General features: G+C 40.0%; 1 protein-coding gene across 3 annotated transcripts in view; it reads left to right on the top strand.

Moving 5' to 3' along the window:
- The first annotated feature begins 2 nt into the window (after positions 1-2).
- Positions 3-26,646, top strand: part of DDC (dopa decarboxylase) — a 71,068-nt gene continuing 44,424 nt past the window's right edge. The window contains exons 1-2 of one of the 3 annotated variants that reach the window (XM_066992604.1): positions 3-130; positions 22,706-22,942. In XM_066992604.1, the coding sequence (XP_066848705.1) occupies positions 22,742-22,942 (201 nt within the window). In that variant the 5' untranslated portion in view covers positions 3-130; positions 22,706-22,741. Of the gene's footprint in view, positions 131-328; positions 458-16,625; positions 16,804-22,705; positions 22,943-26,646 lie in introns of those variants that run through there. The other 2 variants (XM_066992603.1, XM_066992602.1) reach the window with 2 other exon arrangements.

Raw genomic sequence — 26,646 nt, 5'->3', positions numbered from 1 at the left:
GACGCGCTACAAAATGGCGGCTGAGGGCGCCGTGGGGGCTTCTCCTGAGGTGCGGAGGGCTTCACCTCAGGGCTGACACCGTGCCCCTGTTTCTTGTCATGTTCGTACATTTTCACTTGAGGCTCCCTGGGTAAATAAGAAGTCACGTATCACACCCCAAATACCTGTGCACGGCAGCAGAATGCGTTCAGCAGCTTTCCTTTTTTTCCTCCTTATTGAGAAAGAATGGTAAAGCTGATGAACGTTGTGCAACACGTCTTAATGATTAACTACAAGTTCAGGATAAGCTCAATAGCAATTAAACCAGATAGTTACTGGCAAGGTCCGAGAAATTTTTTGGGACTACAATTCCTTAGCTGCTTGTTGTGATCTCTTCTTAATTCAACAAGAATACCAGGAAACTACTGAAAGTGCATGTTTACAAAGTGTCTGAAAAAATACTGAGATCTCCAAACAGGTAAGGATAAGCTTACTCATGTTAGAAAGTGAAGTCACCTCTGTACTTTCACCAAGTAATCCAATCTGACAAGTCGGCATAATTTGTTAAGTATTAAGCTTGTGAGCATTTAGAAATGCAGCATAATATACTCAAGTTAGATACTTCTGTTTTAATCAACATTGGTTTAAGCCAATTTTATTGAAATGGTCAGGAGTTCATAAAGAATTTTAAAATCAAAACTTTTGAGTTTAAAGATTTTAAGCGAAGCAGGTTTTAACTGCTAAAATGGACTCGAAGGTACTGCTTACAAAATAAAGCTTTCTGGAGGGAAAGCAATGCTTTTGCATGGTGGCATCCTGTGCTGTATAGGAACTGAATCCCAGCTGACAAGTTACATTAACCTGTACAAATTTGGTCAGAAAAACAAATCTCTTGTTTGAAAATGCAGTTCTCCTGTTTCTATAGCTTGGTTTTATTGCAGTGTGTGAAACTGAACTTAGCTTTGCAGAGAGGTCCTGTTTATGTCATGGGAAGTGGAATTATCCCCATACACTGTCATCACACTTTCATGTCTGGCAAAATGTAGAACAGCAAATGTTACTTCAGCACTGGCAGGGCTCAGAGGAAGAAGTTAATGGATTTAGAACTACAGTTCATAGGGACTTCAATGGAAGAGGAAACAGGAATAACATGTTTTTGTCAATGATACAAGGAAAAAAATAACATACCACAATGAAAACTTGATGCAAAAGCAAGATTTTCAATACCACTATGATGTGTGCTGAAAGGTTTCTTCAGAAGAGAGCATCCTGGAAGTCTGACATTCAAAGTACGCATCTCACACCACTAATGTAAATTGAAAGTAAAATGAGGAAACTGGAATATCTATTGTGAGGAGATTTACTGAGACCAGGGGGGTGACCTGGGGATTTTTAATTATGCAACTATGTCCTTTCTGCACGCACAGTGGGGTAAAAGTTGTCTCAGTGGTAAAATGGAGATTGTCACCTGTCCTGTCTGTCCCAGGCTGTTAATTTAGTAGAGTGAAATAGCAGGACCCGAGGGAGGTGGAAATTTCATCTGTTTATCTATTTAGAAGTTATTATAAAAACAGTGTTATCAAAAAGGTTGCCGAAACCTTGTGTTTGTTTGGGAGAATTGTAGAAGATATGACAGTTTTCAAAGAAGTTTGAAAACTGGCAAATTAAACTTGCAAAAGTGTAGAAAAGTACAGAGGTATTTTCCCTTCCCTCTTTACCAGTGGGTTGGCTTCTGCTGGATTTCTGTTTGATGGAAGGTGTGCAGAGACACAAGTATGTGAGGGGATGGATAGTAGTGCTTGGTACAGTGAGTTGTTACACTGTAGTGGAAAGAAGACTGCTAAAGGTTGTTTAAGGTTGTTATAAAGTGTCTTTGGATGTTCAGCAGACATGTATGTCTGAGAAATTTCCCTGCTGCTTCAATCCTTCCCATATTCTCACTTTAGTGTATGGTCCTTACCCTTTTCCTTCCAACATACATGAAGAAGTTGTCTCTGTTTCTCTTGGGCACCAAAAGCGATATGTTGTTCATCACATATTTGAGATCATACATTGCATAATAAGCAAAAGTGTAATAGTAAACAATATTTTGTAATACCATCACTTGTAAGTGGAAAAAAATTAGTCCAACCAATACAGCAGTCTCAATTTACTTTCAGTGCATCCTAATCACAGTCCTGTTAGTCAGCTCAACTAAGAGCATTGCCCATACATGCCAATGTATGGGCTTGTACACAGTATGCAGAACTCCAGCAGTACTCAGAGGAGTGTCTCCCCATCTCACCGCTCAGTCTTCCCGTGGGTTACGTTTCATCTCATCTCGTGGCAAAGATATCTTTCCTGCAGAAAACGTTTTGAATACAACGATTTTGTTGTAACTTTCTCACTTTCTTGATCATGTGCGGATTGTATCTCCACCTAAGAAATAAATGAGAAGAGATCGTAGGGTAAATAATCCTTACTTGAAAAGCAAATTGGGATTTTAATGTTAGTTTCTCTGTCAGAACTGCCAAAGGTGTTGTACACTTAAAGGACTGCTCTTAAACATTAATACTAACCATTTTTTTCCCATTTGCTTTAGAAAGGAACCTTTGTTTTTAAAACTCATGGCAAGTTTGCTGAGCTTTGTGAAGGTGTAATAGTTTTTTGTCCTACCCTTCTTGGTTGTACGTTTTTGGCAAACAATAGAGGAATTGGTTGGTTATAGGGATTCAAATGTAATTTATTGTTATTCTTTCTTGTATTATATCAGAGATATTACTTTACTCCTGATATTATTCTTAGCAGTTTCAAAGGCAGAAAATTGGAATGTTTCTCTAAGCATACTACTAATGTGAGGATTAATGGCAACACATCCTTTTTTTTCCTTTTTTTTTTTTTTTTTTTTTTTTCCATTGGTTTTACAGGCAAAGGTGTCACTCCAGTACTACATAACCTATCATTGGGTCTCTGTAAAGGATATACCTCCCAGTTAGTGACATAGTGATGTAGCCAATATTTATAAGACTGGGTATGAAGCAGAGTTTTGAAGTGGTTTGAGCAAAGATAAGGTGGAAAGTTTGCAATCACTGAGCGGGCTGTAAGAAGAGAGGACATGGGACTTGTCTGATCTTAAAATTGGAGACAGTGCAAGTCATAGCAGGAGCAAGAAGCTGGAAAGTGTATAACCCAAAGAGAGGGTTTTTGGTAGCATGTCAGAGCTCTGAGCCAGGCTTGCCAAACTTGGCTCTGTGACATTCCTTATGTTTCAGAAAATTCTTTTCCTTTTATACCCAGTATCTGTCTGATTGAGAGGGTAATGTCAAGCACTGGCATGAGCAATACCGTTGTGCAGCTTGGAGTAAAGGGTTACATTAACATCTTAAAATGCATAGAAGGATGCTACAGAGAGAAAGGGAATCTCTCTTGTTTGGTAGGTAGGATGTAAACTAATAGACTAATATTGATAAAAAGACATCCTAGAAGAGAATTGGTGCATCGGTAACAATCGTAATGCACTGGAATATTTTGTTTAGGAAGGCTATAAATTCGGTGTCAGAGTACTGCTGTCCTAAAGTTGCTTAGATCGTGTCGTAGCTCTGACACACGACAGAGCGCACATACAGATACGTGAAATAACAGGACTATTTCTTTAGGACACTGCAAGCATCATTATTAAGACTACTCAGTCATGTATAAAGGAGTTTAGAAAATTCAGAAAAACTACGCATGGCGCTTCCTGCTTTTAGAAACAATCCAAGTACAGGGAATTAGAAACAACTCAGCAGCACCTAGAACCTGGTGCATGCAGTTCCCGGTGAATATGCATTTGCAGGTACATAGGGCGGGCTGAAAGCTGCCAAAAATGCCAGCACCCCAGAAAGGCGGCAGGCAGACACCTTTTCCCTTCAGGCAGTCCCATAAAGGAACCGGTCATTGCAACAGGGCTCATACTGACCTTTTCCATGCTGTTCCTTTAAAGGGAGAGAGCGAGAATAAATGCAAAGGATTTAGGAGGAGGTGATACTTCTTTAATGGCATCCTGTGGGTGCATTATCTTGCACGTTCAGAGACCTTTTTCTTTGTAACTCGCTCTGATTTGCACATTTCTTTGTGCAATTTTAAAAAGGTTGGACAGTTTTCCCTGAAGAAATACATGTGCCTTCCAGCAGTTTTAAATTGCTCGTGATATGTTTGATATCCTTATACATCTGCCACCCCATCAGAATCTTGCTGAGCTCTTGACTGCAGTGCTTCCTGTGGTAATTATATTTTCTGCAGTTTTAACCACACATCATGGGAAAAAACTGTTTCCTTTTGTCTGTTTTTAATCTGCTCTCTTTTAATTTCACTGAGTAGTCCCTCTCGGGCTTTTGAAATTTGAAAAACAGAAGTCCTTCATCTTTTCCCTTTGCTCTTTCCTTCCTTCTCCCTTCCTCGGCTTCCTGACGTTGCTCTATTTTCGAAGCTAACCAGGCCCACTCATTTGAATCTTCCCCAGAGGAGGGGGTAGTGCCTTTGAGGAGAAATCTTCTCTTAAACTCCAGGAGAGCAGCAAGGTTTTTTCGCAAGTGAAAATCTGAGAGCATATTGAGTATTCCGGAACCGTTCCAGCAATAGATCAAAAGTCACTGGAAGATTTTTTTGTATAATTCACCGACTTGTTCTTGCTGGGTCCAAAGCTCTTGCTATTCTCGATCGTGCTACTTATTAAACAGAGGTGTTTGTTCAGCAATGCCGCCAAAGTTGCTTAGACTGAGTCCATTAGTTTGGCCCATAAGATTTTGCGGAGTTTAATTCCACCTTCCCTCCATAGGCTATGTTACTTCAGAATTAACATTACTGAGCTCCCCAAGATTTTGTGTGGTGTATTCAGCAAGTGACATTCCTAGCTGTCCTCCCCAGTCCTGGCGCTGCAGCTTTAATGGGAAAAACAGAAAGGGTTGGGGATGATGTCCTTACTACAGGCTCTCCTATGCTTGGTAACAAATATTTGCTAAGAAATACAAAAGTAATGCTTCTTTCGTGTATCTTAGGCAGCTGCGGTTGTCTGCCTGACCTCCTTGGCAGGAGCTGTGACAGAGATGGGATGCAAAAAGAATGGAGCGGGAGAAATGCACACTGTAGTGATGGCTAGTGGCAGGTCTGAGACCGAGATGGGGAGTGAGCTTGTGCTGTAATAAAAGGTGGACTGACGATTAGAGAAGTTTTGGGAGAGAAAGAGGAGTATAGTGCGTATTTATCCCCATGGTTATTGACACCTATTCAAGACGTTCCGTAGAATGGTAGTATTTTCTGTATATAAAAGTATAAAAGACCAGCTAATTTTAAAGAATTTACATACGAAGTGGAAAAACACATTAAACAAAATAACGTATCTCTGGACAAAAAGAAATCATGACTAGAGAGTATTTCCTTTGAAAGATATAAACTAGAAAGGTGTCACCAATGTCTTGATATTAAATACTAAAAACATTCTAACGATGATCTAAATTTGATTTAAAAAAAAAAACAAACCACCATATCAGTAGGTTTTCTAAATAATGTATAAATGAAGTTTAACATTACAGTGTAGACACAGAAAGGCTTAATTTTAGAGAAATAGCTTGAAAATCTCTGTATCACTGTAATTAGTACTACACAGCATTAAAGACCAAACATTAATTGAGGTATGCAGTCAAACTTTATTATAAACATAGATGCAGAATTATCAATGCTAGATGTATAAGTCCTGAAATCGAGTAATTTTTTGATATTCATTTCCCTTAATAAACCAATTCAACTGATTAATTCAAACTAACCAATTAAGTGATGAAAACATTTGGAAAGCTTTGTAAACAATAACAGCAGAAAGTGGAAAAGTAAGCAATAGAAAGCATGTGCTCAAACAGAAGACATTTCCCACAAAAGCTTCCTTCTGGCGTTTTTGTTGAACTTCCCATGCCCAGCTGAGGTGCAGATACAGGCCTCCTTGGGCAGTCACCAGCCAGCAGCACGGCCCTGCTGTAATCCTGAGCGGTTTCTCCGCTGCCACATGGCCTGAGTCAGCAGAGAAACAGCCAGCTCGAGCTGGATGCACACTGTGCACATCCTCTTGTGCTTTTTCTTTCTTTCCTTGATCTTTTTTTAGTGTTTCGATTGTTTTTCTCCTACCATAATCTTCTATTCCTTCACTATTCTTTTTCCTCCAAGGAAATTTATATTTAATGTTGGCGTCTGTCCCTAGAATCCTTTTTTTTAATCAGCTTGTACTAGAAGTTATTTAATTATTTAGTGATACCTTCCTTGTCATGTTTGTTGTGGATAATAAAACACAACTGTCCAGCCTTTGCTCGGGTGGGGACGTAAACACATGTTTATATATGTTAGGCTCCTGTTACAAGATTTTTTCCAGGCTCTCAGAAATCCTTTATTTGCTGGTTGCTGCCATGGCAGGAGCATCGTGCTCTCGTCTCCCGTTTTCTGCTGCCTTGCACATGCCAGAAAGATTTTCTGGCACTGCTGGCTAGAAAGACTCTTCTTCCTTTCATGTCCCTGCCTTGCCAGCTTTCAAATTCCATAATTCCACCATTCTGGAATTATAAATAATTATTCACTTAGATACCTGGAGAACGGGTACGTGTGTGCTGATTACTGAGGTCAACAGTTCTGGGACCACCAGCTGGGTAGGAGCTTTGTTGTGCCAGGCTACTGAGAATATAGTTTATTATGATGCAAAAGGTAAATTAAAAAAGAACCCACAGCCTTACAAAAGTGTATTGTGCTAATGAATGATAAGACAAAAAATAAAATACATTATTGTGATTATATGCAAGTGTGAGGATTCTCTGTGACTGCATCAGCAGCTTAGCTAGTTACACGACTGATCTCAAGATTACCTGCCCAGGGCACACAGCCTTTGTGTGAATCCCTGCCCTGGGTAGCTCTTATGCCTGCTTCTACCTCCTCCTTTTAAAGTGTGCTGATATTTCTGTTCTTCATCCTGATGGCTGTGCTCCTGGCTTTGGGTGATTTCCTTTCTAGCTCCAGCCAGCCAGCTTACTCTGACCTCAGGATTTACAAATTCACAAAGTAAATTGCATTTAAACTTTTTGAAGGTAAGGATGCCCCAAGATTTGCAAAATCTACCTGGGACAGAAAACACAATCAAAACCTAGCCATCAAGACTCTGAGACAACGTTGCCACAACTAGGTGTCACCCCTCTCATTATTTGTTTTTTGGGGGGAATCTGTTGAGGTCAGGAAGGATAAAAGACTTCCTGTCTACACAGCTACACAAATGGGATTTAATTAATAAATATAAAATCTGATTACATGGTTGTACAGGCTAATAATTGTCCCTTTTGTGTGTGTGTGTGTGTGTGTGGATATAGTGAATCTGAGATTATTTTTACCATTTAATCATCCTTTAAAAAAAATTAAGTCTTTTTTGCCATTAAAATAATTCGCCATGTTGAAAGTTGGTCTGTTCAGCCCACTAATTACTTGTGTGCTAGTCTTTAAGTGACTTTAAGTAGCAAAGTGCTTATTTGCTGTTGCTGTGGCTTCTTCACGTGTTTTCTTCCAAGGTAAAAATAATAATAATTTAAAAAAAAATAGTTTTTTTTTCCTGCAACTTTTTCTTTATTGTGGATGTTCCTTTGGATAACATTTTTCTAATTCAAGAACAGATTTCTTATCCATTTAAATGGATACACAAATTTAAAAATACATCACGCCCTTTTGGAACAACAGTTTTTAATGTAATGACTCTTTATGAACAATCACTTTAAGGACCCAAACTTTGGGAGAAATACCATAGCCAGTAGTAGGAGTTAGGTACTAAGGGTGTGGCAGAGGGAAGCCAGTTTTATTCATCTTACAAAATAAGAAACTGTATTACAGATTGGTAAGCAAATGTCTGCTGGCACCTTTTCTCATCAGTTCTTATCCATCCTGCCGTTCAACGTTAAAAAACATGTTTCAATTACTTCATTTTATTTACAAATTCATCCCTAACTCTGATGTTTCATCGCTCTTGAAACTTAAAATAATGTTCTGCAAGTGGTACTGGGCCTGTTGGTTTGTTTTTACTGTATTACTAGGAAGGACATATTCGCATACTTTTGATTTGTCTTGCTTGTTCCTAGCACAAAGTTTAACCTCCACTGCCTCATTCTTAAAATTATAACAAAACCCTTGTGATAGAGGCTGTTTGTTGCAGATTGCTTTTAAGTATTTGTTTTTAGCGTACGTACGTTTGGTACATAAAATGCAAAAGTTGATGTGAAGAGTGATGATCAGTACTCTGAAACATTGAGCATTATTAAGAATATCACATCTAATATAGCTCAGCTTGCCACCAAGTATTGATTTGTCATCTTGCAGTTTCTACTGCTCAGTACTACTACGTGTTAGAAGTAAGACTGTACTTGCTTCAGAAGAGGACTGGTCTTTTGAAAACATGCTGTCCCTACAGACTACTGGTAGCTACTTCAGCAATAGAAACCTCTCTGACGAGTAGTGAAGATGTCTTGAAATTACTGAGATGATGCATCAAATTTTGTTTTATCCAAAGACACATAAAATGACCTTTTGCTCTAGAACAGTAATCATGAAAGGAAACTGGAAGGAAAACAAAACAAATGTAAACTAGAAGCACTGTTCTTTTCCATTCTTAAGTTTCTTTTTGAAAGCAGCAGGAAAGTTATCTTTTTAACTAAATAGGAAATGATATGAATATTGATGGCTCAGTCATTAATTTCAATAGGTATTTAACAGGACAAACATGGAGAGAAATATGAACTAGGTCATGCTAGATAATAGAGTGTAGCTGAGAGCTGTGAGTACAGGAAGTTTTCCTCACTGCTGTCATCTGTACATTATACTTAAGGTACCTCTACAATCCCGATTAAGCTACTTCAGCCCATTTTTCCCTGATGAGGAAGTGAATACGACCTCATTATAAGAGTACTACAGTTCCACCAGTCCCTATTCCAAATCCAACAGGTGGAGCCATGGCAAATACTTTGAGTCCTACCACATTCTGGATCCCTTGTTCCCCAGACTTCTTCCACATGCCAGCTGAGGATGCTGCTGGCCATGTTGCCATTGCAGCTTCACAGCTCCTCTTCCTGGGTGGCAGCAGTAGCAGCCAGCAGAGCTATAGCTGTGAGCTGAAGGTAAGTGTAAGCTGAGGATCTAAGAATGCTGTTGGACAGTTCACAACAGCTTGTTATCCTAGGATTGGCAGAAACAAACTACTTTTTGTAAGTACCCATTGAATAAATGGATGTCACCTGATTATTCAATGACCAGGAAGTGTCTTCCAGTATACAGAGGTCACGCAATCCATACCTTATTTAAATCACATTGATTTAAATTTTTTCCTCTATCTTAGCAGTGTCACAGGCTTAGAATATGCTTGATACTCATTGTGTTTGCAGTTGGAGAATTATGAGTTAAGCTCCTTTTTTATATAGTAGATTAATTATTCCAATTATTTTTCTTTGAGTTCAGTTACGTAACCTGGAGACTACTCCAGGTAGTTTATGAGCCTGTTATTGTGTAAGATACACTAACATTTCATCAAAATTGTGATTTATTTACTGTGATTTTACATACCAAGCACACATTAAGAAACAAAATTAGCAAGCAGTATAAAATATTAACTGCTTGTAAATCACTCAAGTTGGAGCATGTAGATGCAGAGCAGTTTTCTTTATTTCTGCTTCAGTGAGTAATAGGCATAGGTCTGGATTGGTGTCTTGTTGAAAGAGAGAAATGGAGAATATTATCACTCAGAATTCAGCAGCAGCTAAAGGCAGGTAAGGTATTTTGTTCCATGATATATTGCCAAGTATGTAAAATAAAGTGTGCTGGTGATTCTCCTTCCTTCAGCATACTTTCCCTCTGTTCTGTATTCTCCGACCATTGAATCATAGACTCACAGAACCATAGAACGGCTCAGGTTGGAAGGGACCTTAAAGGTCATCTAACTCCAACCCCCCTGCCATGGGCAGGGACACCTCCCACCAGACCAGGTTGCCCAAAGCCCCATCCAGCCTGGCCTTGAACACCTCCAGGGATGGGGCATCCACAGCTTCTCTGGGCAGCCTGTGCCAGTGCCTCAGCACCCTCTGAGTGAAGAATTTCTTCCTTATATCTAATCTAAATCTCCCCTCTTTTAGTTTAAGACCATTCCCACGTGTCCTATCATTACCTACCCAAGTAAAGAGTCCTCCATCCTTTTTATAAGACCCCTTGAAGTACTGAAAGGCCACGATGAGGTCTCCCTGGAGCCTTCTTTTCTCCAGGAGAAGAGTGAAAAATGGCATTTCTTAAACACATCCTGCTGATGAAGGTTAGGCTGGTGATAGATGTAGAAGAGTTGTCTCTTAAGACTCCACTCCTAAAGTCAACATCACGCCTAAATAAAACAAATAGTTCTAGATTTAAAGAATTAGCGGATGAAGGAAAAAAAAATCCATCTCAGAACTCCCAAAAGTGGACTGGGTCATCTCTCAGGGAACTACACGGAAAGACTGGTATAAACACAGGTAGCTTCTAGACCAGCAACATCAGACCTTTGCACACAGAGGTTCGAAATCTGTGCCTCTGACTGGAGACAAACTTTGCCAGAGCGTGACTGGGGAGGTGCTGCCACATTAAACCTGACCTGGATTTAGGCCATTTGGATTCCAGCTGGAGCTGGAGCCAAACGTGGAAACACAGAAAAACAAGCTGGAAGAGAACAGCTCTTCCTAGCAAAATATTTTATGGAAGCTGCTCCTGAGGACTTATCCATAATCGCACAACATATGGCAAAGGCTTGCATCTGTACTGGAAAACAAGAACTTGAACTCTCTCTGAGCACAAAGGTAATGAGTGACTAGGACTATCCTTCTTGTTTAACTGCCTGTCTCCTCCAGTCACATGTAAATCCTGTCTAAATGAGTGCCTTTCTCTCCTAATGATAATGTGGGAGCAGTGATTATCTGAGGTGTGGAAGTTAGCAGTATTGTAAAGAGAACAGATGGCAGGCAGTTCTGGCTGGGGATATGGCTAGCTGCGCCGTGGTGAAGCTACCTGCAGCAGCTTCAGCTGTTCTCTTTCCTGGCTGTCTGTTTTGCCTCCTCGCTGGAGATGATTGCCCTTCCTACAGAGTTGGCAAGACGGAGTGTGTGAACACTTGGTGGCTCTGGTGGAAAGCCTTACGTCTTAGTTGAAATGCGTCTTCCTAGGCAAAAATCACACATCGCACTCAAGCAGTTGAGACGTGTACATAGATCACTGCCAGTGCTGAGATGGAGACAATAACCCACCACAGACAGCAGTGAACGTTACCTTACTCATTGCCGTGACTGTGAGCGTGTCCGTGACCAGAGAGACCCCTGGCTGTGTGGAAGATTCAGTTCCCACTCAGTTCTCCAGAGCCCTGAGGCTGTTACACATAAAGTATTTTGTCTTTCTTGGAGAAAGTTTAAGTCCATGCACTTGGTAACTTTTATTCTTGTGTGCTTATTAAGAATAAATTCCCCAGAAAGTTGGCATTGGCATTCTCTAGGAAGGTGGTCATGTTAGCACAGGGCTGAAGGGGAGTCAAAGACGCCTTTGCAACAAAGCTGTAGGGGAAGAAGGGCAAGAAACACCAGTCTGATCCCTTGCCATAGTACTTGCCATAATCTCAGACAACTGGGCATCAATGTGGTCTTTACAAGGCGACTCCAATGTTGTTCTCATCCCCTAAAGAATGACTTGAGGCGTATGTTGGTGGCAAATGCACTTCCAAGCTTATTGCAAGCAGCATGCGGTAGTGCTTTGTCATCATGACAATGCATTAATCACAGCCTGTGACAAAAACCCTTCTAGACCAAGCGTTGTGTGATCTTTGATATCTTGGTAAACAGCGATCAAAACAAACCACCTGCATAAGAACAAGCACTGCATTGTTTTCCTTCTGTATCTCAAGCCATCTTTTTCCTCACGCCTCATCTGGGTCCGCCTTTTCACCCACACAGCGGACTATTCAATTCATAAACCTGTTGCTATAATATGCTTTTCTGACAAGAGGTCTTATTTGCGCATTTAAGCCCTTTCAGCAGTTCATCTTTCAGCCGTAGCTTCTGTGAAGCTTACAGCGGTCAGCACTTTAGGGAATTTCTTTCTGTGGGCAGTGTGTGGCTGGATGAGTGCTCCAGCAGTGCCTGCCTCCCTAGGTTAAGCACATCTCAGCTTACAGCACAAGCTATTCCTATCTGTGTATTGGAAGAAGGTGCATACTGTGATGGCAGCCTGCTCTCACTGTGACTCTTCACAGCCTGTCAGCTTTTCTATTGACACTTTTTCAGTTCATCACAATCTCTCTCTTTCTTTAGGCTTGCTTCCATAACACTAAAATGCTTAGGCTGCCTTGAACCAGCAAGTGTAAGTTAACTCCTCCGAAGCTATGTTTGAGTCTGCATCCACGTTCACTTCGTTAGCAGTTCCTTTCTATCCATCTTTGGTTTACCTTCACACAGACAGCAATATGGAACTGAACAGGGACAACAAGTCACATAAAATATTCATGAAATAAAAGACACTTTCCCAGTTTGTCAGCCCTGTCTGAGAGTCATCTCCTGGCTAATCTGTTGCAAAGTCTACTTATGTTCTGCAGGAGATTTAGTTTTTATCCTCATACGATGCAAGTAATCCATCTATTTGTGTCTGAAGGCTTTATTTAATTCTTACTCTCTTCCAAAGGAAATACACCCTCTGTTTTTTTTTTCCAGAAAATTTAGTTGCACATTTCTGCTAAAATATTCATTTCTTGTCTCATCTTTGTGGCTCATGCAAATTTGGACCTTGTTTATGGAATATATAAGGATGTATGGTACATCTGAGTGATTCTTAAGTCTTCTTTCTTTCCTTTTCCTTTTTGTAGGTAATTTTCTCTTCCATTACCAGTATTATTGAATTCATGGAAGAGTATATTGAGGAAAAAAAAAAACAGATACAAACAGGATTCTGCTACTATTTCCTTCTGAAGAAGCAACAGCCAGGGAAGCATGAAGAAAGTCATGCAGGCTCCAAAGGTCATCCTCAAACTACAGATGGGGAGTAAATCAAGTACTAAGCAATAAGCCAGTGTTTTTTCTTATGTGTGGACAACAGTGAATGTTCTTTTGACAACAAATGGTGAAAACAAGAACAAACTGTGTGGTAGCATAATTCCTTATTAGTTGCTTCAAGTTTTTTTCCTCAGTGTCTAAAATATTGATAGAATCTGGGTCAGTTTAAAGCTGTTCACTTTATAGCTAAGGTTTGTTCAAACAACATAAGGTTTGGTGATCTACAGCACAAACACATTTTGTCCAAATTTAGTCACACCAGGAGGCAGCATGAGAAATGCTATTCTTCACAGGTGAGGGAAAAATAAAGTTGGGAGTAACTTATGTAATTGTAACTGGACTGAAGGGTTGGGAAAACTGCCTTTTAATTTCTAAGGTGTGTTATATAGCAATGGAAGAGATGAGAAATACTGGGAAGTGGATGCAAGCTGTTTAACTGCCACTGCTTTGATCCATGTCTGGTTCTCACAAACTGGCACAGGGGACTGCAGAGTGACTGATAACACATTGTCTGTATCATTCTCCAGTGCTGAGCTGGAGCCTCCTATTCAAACATGTTATCTCTCCCAGCTCGTTTGCAAACCACAGAGTTGAGCAAAGATGTAAAAATGGGAATGAATTGGTACCACCGTTGAATGGGCTAGCATTATTTATCATCGACAGGGTGACATACTTCCATGTGCAAAAACACTGATGCCTGTCTCCTGTTAGCTCTTTTGAGTGGTATGCTCTGTTGGTTGCTTACCAACAAGTCCTGGCCTTTGAACCTTTCAGGATCATCTGTTATTTCTCACACACTGGTATCTTGAATTATGAAACAATTGTGCAATAAAGGTAAGCTCTTCTATTCATTCTGTTTCTGCAATAAGAGAAGTTCTCTGTGAGGGAGCCAGTATACTCAAGGATCTGGAATAAATTTGCCAGGCCATAGCCAACGCCTGCTGTACTAGACTTGTGTGGCAAGGTTTTGGTAGCAGGGGTCTGCAGGGTGGCCTCTGTGAGTGGAGCCCAGCAGCTGCCCCACGTCAGATCAGAGCCAGCTCCAGACGGGTCCAAAAGGGACCTGCTGCTGGCCAGAGCCGAGACAGGGAGCGACATTGGGTGGGCCTCTGGGAGAGCAGATTTAGGAAAGTGGAAAAATAAAGCAACTGCTGTGCAGTTCAGTGCAGCAGGAGGGCAGGAGGTGCTCCAGGCACAGAGCAGCAGTTCCCCTGCGGGCTGTGGAGAGGCCCCTGGTGGAGCAGGCTGTCCCCCTGCAGCCCATGGGTCCCACACGGAGCAGATCTCCACGCTGCAGCCCGTGGAGGAGCCCCCGGTGGAGCAGGTGGATGTGGCCTGGAGGAGGCTGCGGCCCATGGAGAGCCCCCGCAGGAGCAGGCCCCGGGCCGGAGCTGCAGCCCGTGGAGAGGAGCCCACGCAGGAGCAGGGGGTCTGGGGGGAGCTGCCGCCCGTGGGGGACCTGTGCTGGAGCAGTTTGCTCCTGACAGATGGACCCTGTGGTACAGAGCCATGTCTGGGCAGTTCTGGAAGAGCTGCTGCCAGTGGGAAGCCCATGCCGGATCAGTTTGGGAAGGACGGCATCCCGTGGGAGGGACCCCACGTACAGCAGGGGCAGGGAGTGACTGTGAAGGAGCGGCGGAGACGAAGTCCCCCATTCCCGTTCCCCTGTGCTGCTCGGGAGGAGGAGGTAGAAGAGGGTGGGTGGGGGGAAGGTGTTTTAGTTTGCTTTTAGTTTCTCACTGTTCTAGTCCACCAGTGTTAGGCGATAAATTACATTAACCTCCCTACGCTGAGTCTGTTTTCCCCATGATGATAACTGGTCCTACTTGTCCTTATTTCAACCCTTGAGTCTTTTTTCATCGTATTTTCTACCGTGTTCTTTTGAAGACAGGGAGTGAGAGACGGGGAGTGAGAGAGCGGTGTGTTACAGCTGAGCCGTCTATCAGTGTGAAATGATCTTGCTTTTGTCCACAACATGAAGATTCTGTTAAGCAATGATTTGTGTATTACCAACAGTTGGTAAGGATAATTATGAAAAGTAATATAGCCAGAAGAACTACATTTACATTAGCCAGAAGAACTACATAGAATTCCAGAAGGAAATGGGATATACCTTTTAGATGGGTGTTCATTTCCCTTTATACCCTTGCCCACTGTTCCTTCCACATTTCATTTCCTTCTTTTTCAGGGATGAAATAAATATAATTTTAATAGGAAGTGTAAGTATTCCCTGGTCACAGCAACTTTTAAGGCAACTTACAGGTACAGCAGAAAGGTACAAACACATCAGGTTACTTTGAGGTGTTATTTTGACATTATGATTAAAACAGCATCTTCATACTCAAGTCTCAATTATAATTTCACTTTTTAAAATTTCCTTTGAAATGTATTTACTTTTTGCAAGCCATTAGGAATCAAACATCAAAGACAGATTGAGTTATCTTTATGTTCACTAGAGATACCTTCAGATTCTGCATGTCTTAAACCCTTACAACATATTTAGGATTTTCAGCTTTTTCATCTGAATGGAACAAATAACAGGAAAAATTGCTAAAGCACTTTTATTCTTGTGGGGCCCAGTTTGTCCAAGCTCTAACCCTGCTCAGTCAGAAGCTGGTCTGCAGTGGAAAACACTGAGCCAGCTGCAACTGACACTGGGATTTCGCAGTGTTTGCAAGGTTATGGGCTGACCATTACACCAGGCACAACCCCAGAACTGAAAATGCAAGTCCAGTCACAGAACAACGTCAGGCACAATGAGCACCAAAGTGAAGATTTCACTTCAAGCCTATCCCCAGATTTCCGTTTGCATTTTTATTTTGAATAGGCTCTTTCAGAATTGTTAGCAGAGTTATAATTGGGTTTATATCAGTATAACAGCAAACACGGCTATCACAGTTTTAAAAGATATGACAGAAGAGAAAGTTTTCCTCCTTCACAAAAAGGTTGGCTGCAATACTCCGGTGTGCTGAAGACCAGGGTGAGAGCAGTGGCTGTCCCGGATCTCCTGCCACCACTACCTGGCTATAAGCTGTTTAGGGCTAGGAAATGCTGATACTATTTTTCCAAACAAACTTGAACTAAATAGAAAATGACAGGCAGTCACCTGGTTTCTAAGAGAGTGAATTCCCCATAAAACTTTCCTTTGAGAACAGAAAAAAAAAAATAAAAATGAAAATTTCCTGTTGCTTTTAAGTGCACATTTGACGAAAGAGGGAAACTGGAAGAAGTTTGATACAGCATAATTGAAGATTATTGTTAGACTGTTAATCCAATATGTATACCAGTTCAGAGCTTGCGGAGAGCTGAGTGGTATTTCAACCTCATTTGTGCCTTCTCCCTGAAAATAAGATTTCACAGGAGCGGTTCAACGCACTGCTCTTACAGCGACAGCCACAGCAGAAATGCCAGAGTGTGTGAGGCAGAGCAGGAGTGTGTGGTCAGGCACTCTTGGAAAGAAACGTACGTGACTTCACTTGGCAGTTAACGTAGGTAATGGCCGCTTCTCAGTTACATCAGTCTGCCTTTTGGGTGGCTTTTCTCTCTAAATATATTTTGGAGGAGGTGTGGGAGGAGGGGGAGATGCTGCTGCTGAATGTTAAATGCAAAGCACTTGGCTGTGATAGGCTGAGGGGACGGGGATCCTCTGCCTATATATACTGGCAGCTGCATCCTCTGCGCTTTATAGCTGTCACACAGGAGCAAAGACAGACAGGGAGAAAGAGAGGAGAAGGAAGGACCTTACCAACTCGTTGTAAGTAATATTCTTTGTCCTTAAAGCCTTTTGGTTGTTCGATTCAACTTGGTATGTTTGGATTAGTGCAACAATTGGTTACTTGGAGTTGGAGCTCAGCTAATAAACAGCCAGCCTGTGTTACTTTTAGGGATAATCTGGGATGCTCAAAAAAGCATTTCCTTTTAATCTAAGTTTGCACAATGCAGTGTGTGCTTCTCATTTTTGTGTTTACTTGTTTTTACATTATTTATGTCAGCTATAACCATTTATGTATGTTTCTGCGGAATGCCATGCACTCAAAAGTTTATACCTTACCTTTCCAAGTGCACCAGTTTTGAATAACCATGCAGACCCTGAGAAATTCTCTGTGAAATAGTCTGAATAATAACATTTTCAAGATAAATTCAACACATGACTTATTAGGGTGAGGTTTTCATCAGAAATAGCCCTTTCCCACTACCATAACAAAAACTCAGAAGGGAAAATTAGTAAGTGGCAGACTCTGTGCGAGTGACAGCAATGAATAGAACCAGCACATACTAGTTGGAAAATGAAATTATTAAATGAAATGTAGGGCCTGTAACATATATACCTAACTCTTGCCTTGTGCAAAAGTAGAAGTACAGAGTAGATCTAGTTTCTTTCTACTCACACTGAAATGAAATTCATCCTGAAGTCCTTATTTAAGCAATACTCCAATTGTCAGTAGTAGAAATTCAGTTTAATAGTCGCAACATCTGCAAAAACCTTCAGCTTCTTGGGTTCAATAGCAGAAAGTCCTCCAGCAATGTCACTGTAGCATCCCAGACCTTTAAATTACACTATTTTCTGCAACAAACAGTTGGCAGAATAGAAAGTGCACTTGTCTCATTTACTGGAAAGATATATAGTTATTGCGTTTTTTTGAGCCAGTGCAGCCATCAGTTTAAGGTGTTATTGGTGTCTGTGTGTTCTTCCTTTCTGTATTTAATAATAAGAGCTGCTCGAACATTTTATTGATGTTAGGGTTTTTTATTATTATTATTTCGCTTTGATCAATTTGAGAACAGGTGCTCATAAAATTACATCAAATATACCTCCTTCCTCATTTAGTATTTTTTTCTTTTCTCTTTTTCTTCCTTCTTTTTCCTTTTCTTTTTCTCTCATGCTTCTCTTCTGTTTTATTTTTTCTTTTATTTTTTTTAATTTTTTTACCATTAGAAATTTCCTGGTAGTATTTAGCTATCTTTTACATTTTATACTTAGTTAATACACACACACAAAAAATAATCTAAATTATAGATAACACTGTTAACAGAAATAATAAATAATCAAAATGTTCTCTACATGGTATTATATCTACAAGTGTATTTGATACTCTTATGTGTAAAGCGCTCATTTGTATGGTTCAGTTTCAGATAAAGTAGAAAATGTTTTGTGAATGAACATGACACTAAATATACAATCTAAAGGTGAAAAACAGTTTTTGGTCACTTCACTAAAATAAAATATTACCATGTTCTAATGTCAGTGCACTCAGGTAGAAAGATTAGTTTAAACAAGGCATCAAAAGCTATGTCATCTTTAGATCATGTTGTATACTTGTCCTGTGACAAGTCCCAGCAAAATTAAAGATCAAAGAGCTTATATATAAATAAAGCTAAAGATAAACTCGTATCATTTAAGGTGAATATGGTTCTTGCTCTCACCTGCAGTCAATAGCAAAACTCAATCTTCACCAGTAAAGTAGGACTTGATCCAAAGAAGTATGCGGTGTTGACAATATCAGTGGACGTTTGTTGGGAACAAAATTCATAATATATGACTCAGACATAATATATGTTTGATAAACTTACATTTTATCAACCCAAGGGAGGCTTTTAATGAATTTGCATAGACCGTGCTTTCAAAGTATCAGGGGTTGATAATTAGGCTGGGTGCCTCCTGAAAAGCTGTGCTCACCTCAGTTGGAGTTCAGCTGGCAGATGTTGAATATGCTGAAATTAATCCTGGGAGGTGGGGGATCCCTGGGGCATGGAGCCTTTACCAGTCTTTATGGCCTTGGTAAAAGCAGACCACTATCAAGAGCTTCAGAGAGAGGATTGGTTTCTTTGAAGTTTCCATTTAGTTTCAGAAACTCAGCCTGCATTATTTTGCAGTTGAAGTCCCTTTGACTTAAGTGGATCTTTCCAAGTACACTCAGATTGTAACACTCAGCCCTTCAGAAAATATGGGTACTCTCAAGCAGTTCAGACCATAAGGGCTGAGTTGTCTGAAGTATTTTGCTCCCTAGAAAATCCCATTCCAAATTTCTAAAACATCCTGCCTACCAGGAACTTCTGCGCTCATTGTGTTGTTGCATTATACACATTGCACATGCACATGAGAGGCTGAAGTGAGAAGTCTTCTGTACTGGTAGAAAGGTGAAGCAATTTGCATTTTTGTAGTACTAAACTGGTCAGCATTTCAATTGTCAGATATTCAGTCTACTGGATGTGGCTTCCGTAGCAAATAATGCTATTAGGCAGAGGGAGTGAGATCTGTAAGGAACAATTGAGGGGGAGAGTACAAATAGGGATGAGAGTGTAAGTGGTCTTTTAGATGACCGCTGTGTTCCTGCAAGTACTGTGCATTCACAGTTCCCTGTGAGATATGTGTATTACAGTAGTTAAGGCATTTTCAGGCAAGGACTTTTAGGAAAGAAGATGCACAGATACATAGATACGGACAGATGTTCATTTCAACTTCTCGGCATTGTGTTTGGGGAAAAGAAGAATTAAGTACTTTGCTTCCAGTTGAAGTAGATTGATGTATTTCAGTAGCTAGAAGTGAATTGAAAGTTTATTAGAGGTTAACTAGATATTCGTTAGTATCAATTTATAAGGCTGCAGTAACTCATGGCAGATTTGGGGTGGATGCTTCATCCTCCCATTTTTTGTGCCTAAGCTTCCTGGATCGATTACCTATCCTATGCAAAACCGTAGGTTTCCTCTATAATTTAGTTCTTTTTCCTGAATTTTGAGAATGCTGTTGCAACACTGTGTTATGAGATCCAAAACAATGTTAGGATGAGCCATTGGACCTCCCATTCATGGGAAGAATGATAGCGAACAATGAATAAGAACTCAGTGATTATATAAATATGTAGCTGGCAACCAGAATTGACAAATTTCAGTTCAGTGGTGATAGCCCCAATCATGAAATGTGTACCTGATGTTTAGATCCAAGTTTTATTTGCTTAACCTGATATCCAGAAAAAACTTTGTGCAAACTGCTAATAATAAAAATGGCAATAAATTATATCAATGTAGTATATAGAAGAAAGATGATGCAAATACTACTTGGAATAGAAAGAAATTTCAGATCCAAAAAAATCTAGGTAGTAAAGAAATAGTCACAAGCTGTATAACATAGTATCCATGTAGTAGTAATGTGATAAAGTACATTTATTTTTATCTGTGTGTCTGAGTTGTTTTGAGCTTATACGTGATGCTACTTAATTTATGCCATTCAATTTATACTTTGGGAAAAGACTAAGCGAGCACAGAAACTTCTGTGTTAATGATCTGTCTTTGAGTGATATCAAGTAAAGCTGGAGAGCCAATAAAAGTATGGTGAAGCTCTTATCTGTCCTGACATGGTACTGACAGTTCATTGGGCACACTGACATTGGATGAAATGTTCAGCTGAACAGATTCGTGTTTAAAAGTCCGGTTGAATAGCATTAAGTGAGCATCAATAGTGCTAGAAGACCAAATCCCCAAGTTCTGACTCAGTTCACTCTTGGGCAACTCCCCTTAATTTGGCACTCACAGGCTAAATTCTTATTTTTAACAGCATTCATCTCTGACTCCAGAGGGGGAAAAAACAACCAAAACCACCACCAAACAAACAGATTACCATTGCAAAGTTCTTTGGAGTACACTATAGCAATGAACTGATGAATGAAGTAACGTAAAAAAAAATAATGACAGCATTATTTAAGGGTTAAGGTAGAGATGCCTTAAGAAAGAAGGAAAGCTGTGCAATATTAGATTTCGTCTGTCGAAAATACCTAACCCAAAGAACTGTGCCTTTGGGTGTAATTAGTTTGCTGCCACAGAAAAGCATATTGATTACCCCAGTCAATGCTGATTTATGTAGAAAGTTTATTAAAATTTTCAACTGTGATTAAAGATATGTTAAATGAAAATGCACTCAGGATTTGGGATATTGAAGAAATAGAATCATCGTAAAGGAGGAGAAACAAAACTGCTTGCTTAAACAGTCTTTCAAAGGGGAGATGACACACAAACCTGCCCATCGGGATCCTTGAAGGACCGTAACGACAATTGGTAATGCGTTTCCAGCAATTTAGTAGCAAGATCTGAGAAAGGTCCTAATTCCCCTTTCAGAAATGTACAGAGAGAGAGCCAAATAAACACTTACATGGTGGTTAAGGAGAGTAATACAATGCTAACACAATAGCGGCAAGAACAGCTATTCCCTGGGGGGCTGGAAGTCTCTCCTGTGCAGATCCCCACTTTCCTAAGTGGTTCGTGACCTACAGCAGCACCCTGCCTTCCTAAATAACAGCAGCAGCTGCTCCACAGAAATCCCAGATCCTCTATTTGTGGCAGCAGAGATGTCTCTAGGATGGTGTTTATCAATGATGTCTTTCTTTTGTAATGTGACAGTGCTAATTCAAGTACAATAAAGCCCAGAAGGGTCTCTTTTCTCAAAGTGATGCCCTCAATTATAAATTCTCAGCAGAAATAACCGATATGTAAGAAATTGTCTCTTAATTACATAATATTCATATTACGCTTAATATAGTTATTTCCTTACAAAGTGAAGATCTGAAGGTATGTGAACTAAGCGTAATAATTATTTATGCCAGCAGCGAGTATCCTTGTTTCTTTCACCAATTTTCTTTCTGGATCCCAAGGAACAGGATTATTCACTCACTCTGAGCGTATAAAGATGCTTGGGAGCTTTTTAGGAACTGTGGTCTCAACTTTGTATTGGTTGAGCACAATAGTTGGTGGGGCCAGGACAGCGGGAGCAGGCACCCTGGCAATATAAGTTTATGTCTGCACAGCACTTTGCTGGCAAACTCCAGCTCAATCACCCTAGCCATACATCTCCTTGGGAGTGCTCACCCCGTTCTGCCTGGTGCAAAGCGTACCTGGTGCTGCTGCCCAACGTCTGGGAAATAGGGACAGCCCCAGGCAGAGCTTCTTCCTTCTGCAAAATACAGTACAGATCAACTCTAACTGAATTCTGATTCAACTCTAAGTGAATTCTGATTGAACCTCAACAAGAAGTAAGGTTTTGTTGTAAATGGCATAGCATGTGCATTTACAGTGAAAGAGTAAAGAAGCTAAATCTTGAAGCAAGACAAGAGGCAAGAAGTAGATACGATGACAGGGCAGCACAGTGGATCACTGTGATAACTGTAGTTGTTATAGTTTGTTATTATAGATTACAATAGAAACATGTAGCATGCTATTTCCTTAAAACTCTTCTTTATAAGGCAAGAGGGAGCTGATCATTATGTGTGAACAGTGCCACGTTCTTGTGTCGCCCAGCAGCAGAAGGGATTAAATCTGTGATTGATGAATCTTCATCAGTGTGCCTCTACTGCTCTTCTGAGATAAAGATAAGGCCTACCTGTGTTAATCTAATCTACTTCATGATGTAGACGTCAAAGCCGTAGCAGCCTGGTTTACTTCTGTGCAATATCCAGCTAAAGCTGGAGTGCAACAGAAATGCACTCCAGAATGAATGGAAAACAGAATGCAACATTGCGTGGGTATTGGCGTAATATGCAGAAATTAAAAATAAAAGCATATGGTCTAGTTTTTCCAAAAGGCCATGAGAGTCATCCTATAAATTACCTGAATAACAGTTCTGAAACTAGTGATATTTTCTTTCAAAAGTGACTTTTCTTTCTTTTTAGGTTTTCTTTTCTGATAAGTCCTAAACTCTGATACCCATGGATGCTGCAGAGTTCCGCAAGAGAGGGAAGGAGATGGTGGACTATGTTGCAGATTACCTGGAGAAGATAGATAAAAGACAGGTCTTCCCAGATGTGGAGCCAGGATATCTGAGGCCCCTCATTCCGGACTGTGCACCCCAGGATCCTGAGAGCTTTGAGGATGTCTTTAAAGACATTGAGAAGATCATTATGCCAGGGGTAAGGAAAATGTTTCTGTAATGCAATATTCATTACTGCATCTAGGTATTCAAAGACTTTCAGGAAAGTGTGGGTGAAGGCTGTGCAGACTTCATGAACAGAAACACCCACATTGATTAGCTTTTAAAAGGGAGGTGTCTGATGTATGTCCATAGTTAAATGTGTTCCAACGCTTTACACAACTAATGTTTTCTGTTCTTGCTAGAAATAATCAAATGATTCTTTTGCCTGATGTAAGGCTTGCTTTTGGAAATAATCCCTTTTCCTCTCTTGAATCAGTTAAGGCAGAGCTTCCCAACTTTCAATTTCATGTGATATATTTACTACTTGCAAAGCACATTAAATATTTTATAAAATGGGATTTTTATTTGTCTGCTGTTCATAAAGTGTTCCTTCAAGCTGATCCTTAAATGTTAAAATTGTCTTATGAGACTTCTTTTTATTAGAGTTGACTAGAAAGGATTCTCCCCAGTACTTTTTATGTTGACTTATTCTCCTAAATGTTGACTTCTTCTAGTACACTTTAAGGCAGATGGCCACTACCTAAATATTAGTCTTTGGATAGATCAGTGTTGAACAGACAGTGCAAAACAAAGCGTCTGGCATTTGCTCAGTTCTGAATTTTTCTTCTTGTTTTACCACTGACGATATACCTTTTTTATTTTAAATATATGCTTGTCTCCTAAGGACTCTAAGTAGCTTGAAGATGGCTGGACGATTAATAGATGCTAATAAAGAATCCCTCCTTTGGATCCCTGCAATAACCATTTTGGATTGCTTCTCTGGATGTAGATAGCTGATACGATTGCTATGTGACTAAACATGGAATCATTGCTCTGCAAATGTGTTTAGTCAGTGTACTGTAATACCAATTCCCTTTCATTGACCAATGTAAATATTTGATATTTGATATGTTTTTATCTTGTTTCTCTTGGAGCCAACCCTGCTGTCCTTTCACAGGCAAAAGCTCCACTAAAGTCAATGGAAATCACTCCACTCTTCCCAAAGATTTGTGGAGGAAATCTTAAATCCGACAGAATTAAATCAGTGCAGATTTGATAAGAGAATTATGGCCAACATATGTAAATACTTTGCTGCTCATGGATATGATTGTTGTTATAACATTTTAAAGACAGTTTATACCAAATGTTCATGCTAAATGATAATAAAGTAGTTAGATCCTGAAATATGTTTAGTTTTGAAAGCCTTTTTTTCTTTTTCACTAGAGGAAAATACTAACCATTCTCTTCTCTGTGAAGTAGAACAGAAAACACTTTGCTTCGAACCTATCACAATAACTTGAGAACATTCAATAAAATAATACCAAATTAAAAAATAAGAGATGAATCATTTGAGAATAGAAAGTGAGGCATTGAATTCCAATTATGTCATCAACATGTCATGTTCCCTCTTACCTAAATTCTTTTTTGCAAATAAATAGCAAATAAATTGACTTAGTACAAGTAATACATTCTGAAGAAAAAAAAAAATGTTCTATCCAAAACTTTACTCTGGTATGAAATGTTGGTATTTGTGACACCATGAGCATGAGTACATAAATCCTAGTTCAGTAACTATGATTCTGCCTGTGTTTATATTAAGTATTGAAGTCTCACATGAGCACAGAATCACAGAGTCATAGGGTAGCTGAGGATGGGAGATCATTTAGTCCCCGCCCTTGTCCAATGCAGGGTCAGTTAGAGAGCACCATGACCAGTTAAGTGTTGAATATCTCCAGGGATGAAGCCTTCACAACCACTCTGTTGTCCTGTTCCAATGTTTCACCACCCTCACAGTAAAAAATAAAATAAATTATGTTTAAGTGGAATTTTCTGTATTTCAATTTGTACCCATTTCCTTTTGTCTTGTCACTGGATACCACTGAGAAGAATGTGGCTTCATCTTTTTTACCCTCCCATGATGCATTTATACACTTTGACAAGATCCCTACTGAGCTTTCTCCAAGCTGAACAATCACAGCTCTCTCAGCTTCTTGTCATATGAGCGATGCTCCAATCCATGAACCATCTTCATGTCCCTTCACTGAACTCAATTCAGTATGTTCATGTCTTTCTTGTATTGGAGACCCCAGCACCAGACAAAAACTGCCGATGTGGCCTCACCAGTGCTGAGTAGAGGGGAAGGATCACCTCTCTTGACCCTCTGGCAACAGCTTTCCTAACGTGGCCCAGGGTGCTGTTAGCCTATTTTGGCTGTATATAATAACTGGCTATACATAATAACCTTAGCAGGGTTTCTGGCGGTTTCTGTCTGCCCTTCTGCATATACTGCTGCACAAACTGCTGCATCTGGTGGCTGCCTCCGTTAGCTGTGTCCACAGAAGCCAAAGTGTGAAAATGATGGAACTGTAAAAACATACAGAGGCAGGGAGTATAAGAAGAATGTAGGATAGGAAGAACTGTTAACATTTGTTTTAGACACCTTTAAAACTCTTTGTAATTGATTTTAGGGGCTTCTGAAATGGGCTGTAGGGACAGTCTATCCCCATTATATTTTCCCTTCATCTTCTTCCCATGCTTTTCCTGACAAGATTAACAACTGTAAGTACACCTAGTGTTTTTAGCTGTAGTGCTCTTCTAATGTTTTATTCAGGAATGTCATATTTCCAGTTTATAAATGAGGAATGGGGCATCTTCAGAGAGAATAAGTAGTATGACAGAGGTTGTAAAATCTCACATTGCTCATAAGCTATCAGTCCCACAAGTGATTCTTGTTTCTTCTTGACACCTCTGCTGTGTTCAGATATTTGCTACTGTTTGATGGCTGAAAAGGTGAACATGGTATTCCATCAGATGACCAAAGATCAATCAATTGTGAAAAGCAATAACGATGTGTCCAATGCTGTCTTTACCCAAAAGGAGAATAAGCATTCTTGAGAGGTGAAATTCTTTATGAAGACTTCTTGTGAAATTGGATGTAGACCCTGAAAGAGCAGTCCATTAAATGGTAATGAACATAAAGGTGCTAAGTTTCTTATATTAACACACGGACTGAGGAAACAACTGCTGGACTCTGATCTCCACAGCAGGAAGCCAAGGTGGAAGGGATCTGGATACAAAGATATCAGTGAGAGCACATTTCTCTCTGAGACTAGCTTTTTTTCTCTGCAAATAGATCTCCTTCTTTTTTAGAGACAAAAATGGTCAAGTTTAGTTTTGACTGCAAGTGGTACCAAAGACACTAATTTGCCCCCCTCTGGATCCATTAATCTATGAACTTTCGGTTGAAGCATCTACCCCTCCTATGTGGTAAGGGAACTATCTTGTTCAGACTAAGCAAGCCACGGAAAAAAAGCATCCTTAGATGAGATCTGGGAAATAAAATGTGTTCAAGAAGCATTACAGTGGTAATTCTGAGCCCAAGACACTTATGTATCAGTGTTTATCAGCAGAGGGATGAACAAACAAGCATCAATTATGTCACACTATTTGCAATATTTGATTCTGTCTCTTCCAACATGGCAAAAGAAATGAATTTTACAGCTGATTCACATGAAGGGGGGAGGGGAGGCAGAAGGAGAGGAAGAACCACAGCTGCACTGGCTCTAGGGCTTTTGACTTTTTCACTTTATGTGAGTGGTACAACTGGAATCTGCTGTGTTTCATCAAACAAATGGCTCCCAGCAAGTAGGCAGTTTAACTTGATTAACCCAAGATGAATGTTACAAGTCTTACAGATCACAG

The sequence above is a fragment of the Anser cygnoides genome, chromosome 2, assembly GCF_040182565.1.
Source record: "Anser cygnoides isolate HZ-2024a breed goose chromosome 2, Taihu_goose_T2T_genome, whole genome shotgun sequence".
NCBI lineage: Eukaryota > Metazoa > Chordata > Aves > Anseriformes > Anatidae > Anser > Anser cygnoides.
The sequence above is the reverse complement of the archived record's forward strand: the minus strand, read 5'-3'. Positions and strand labels throughout refer to the sequence as shown.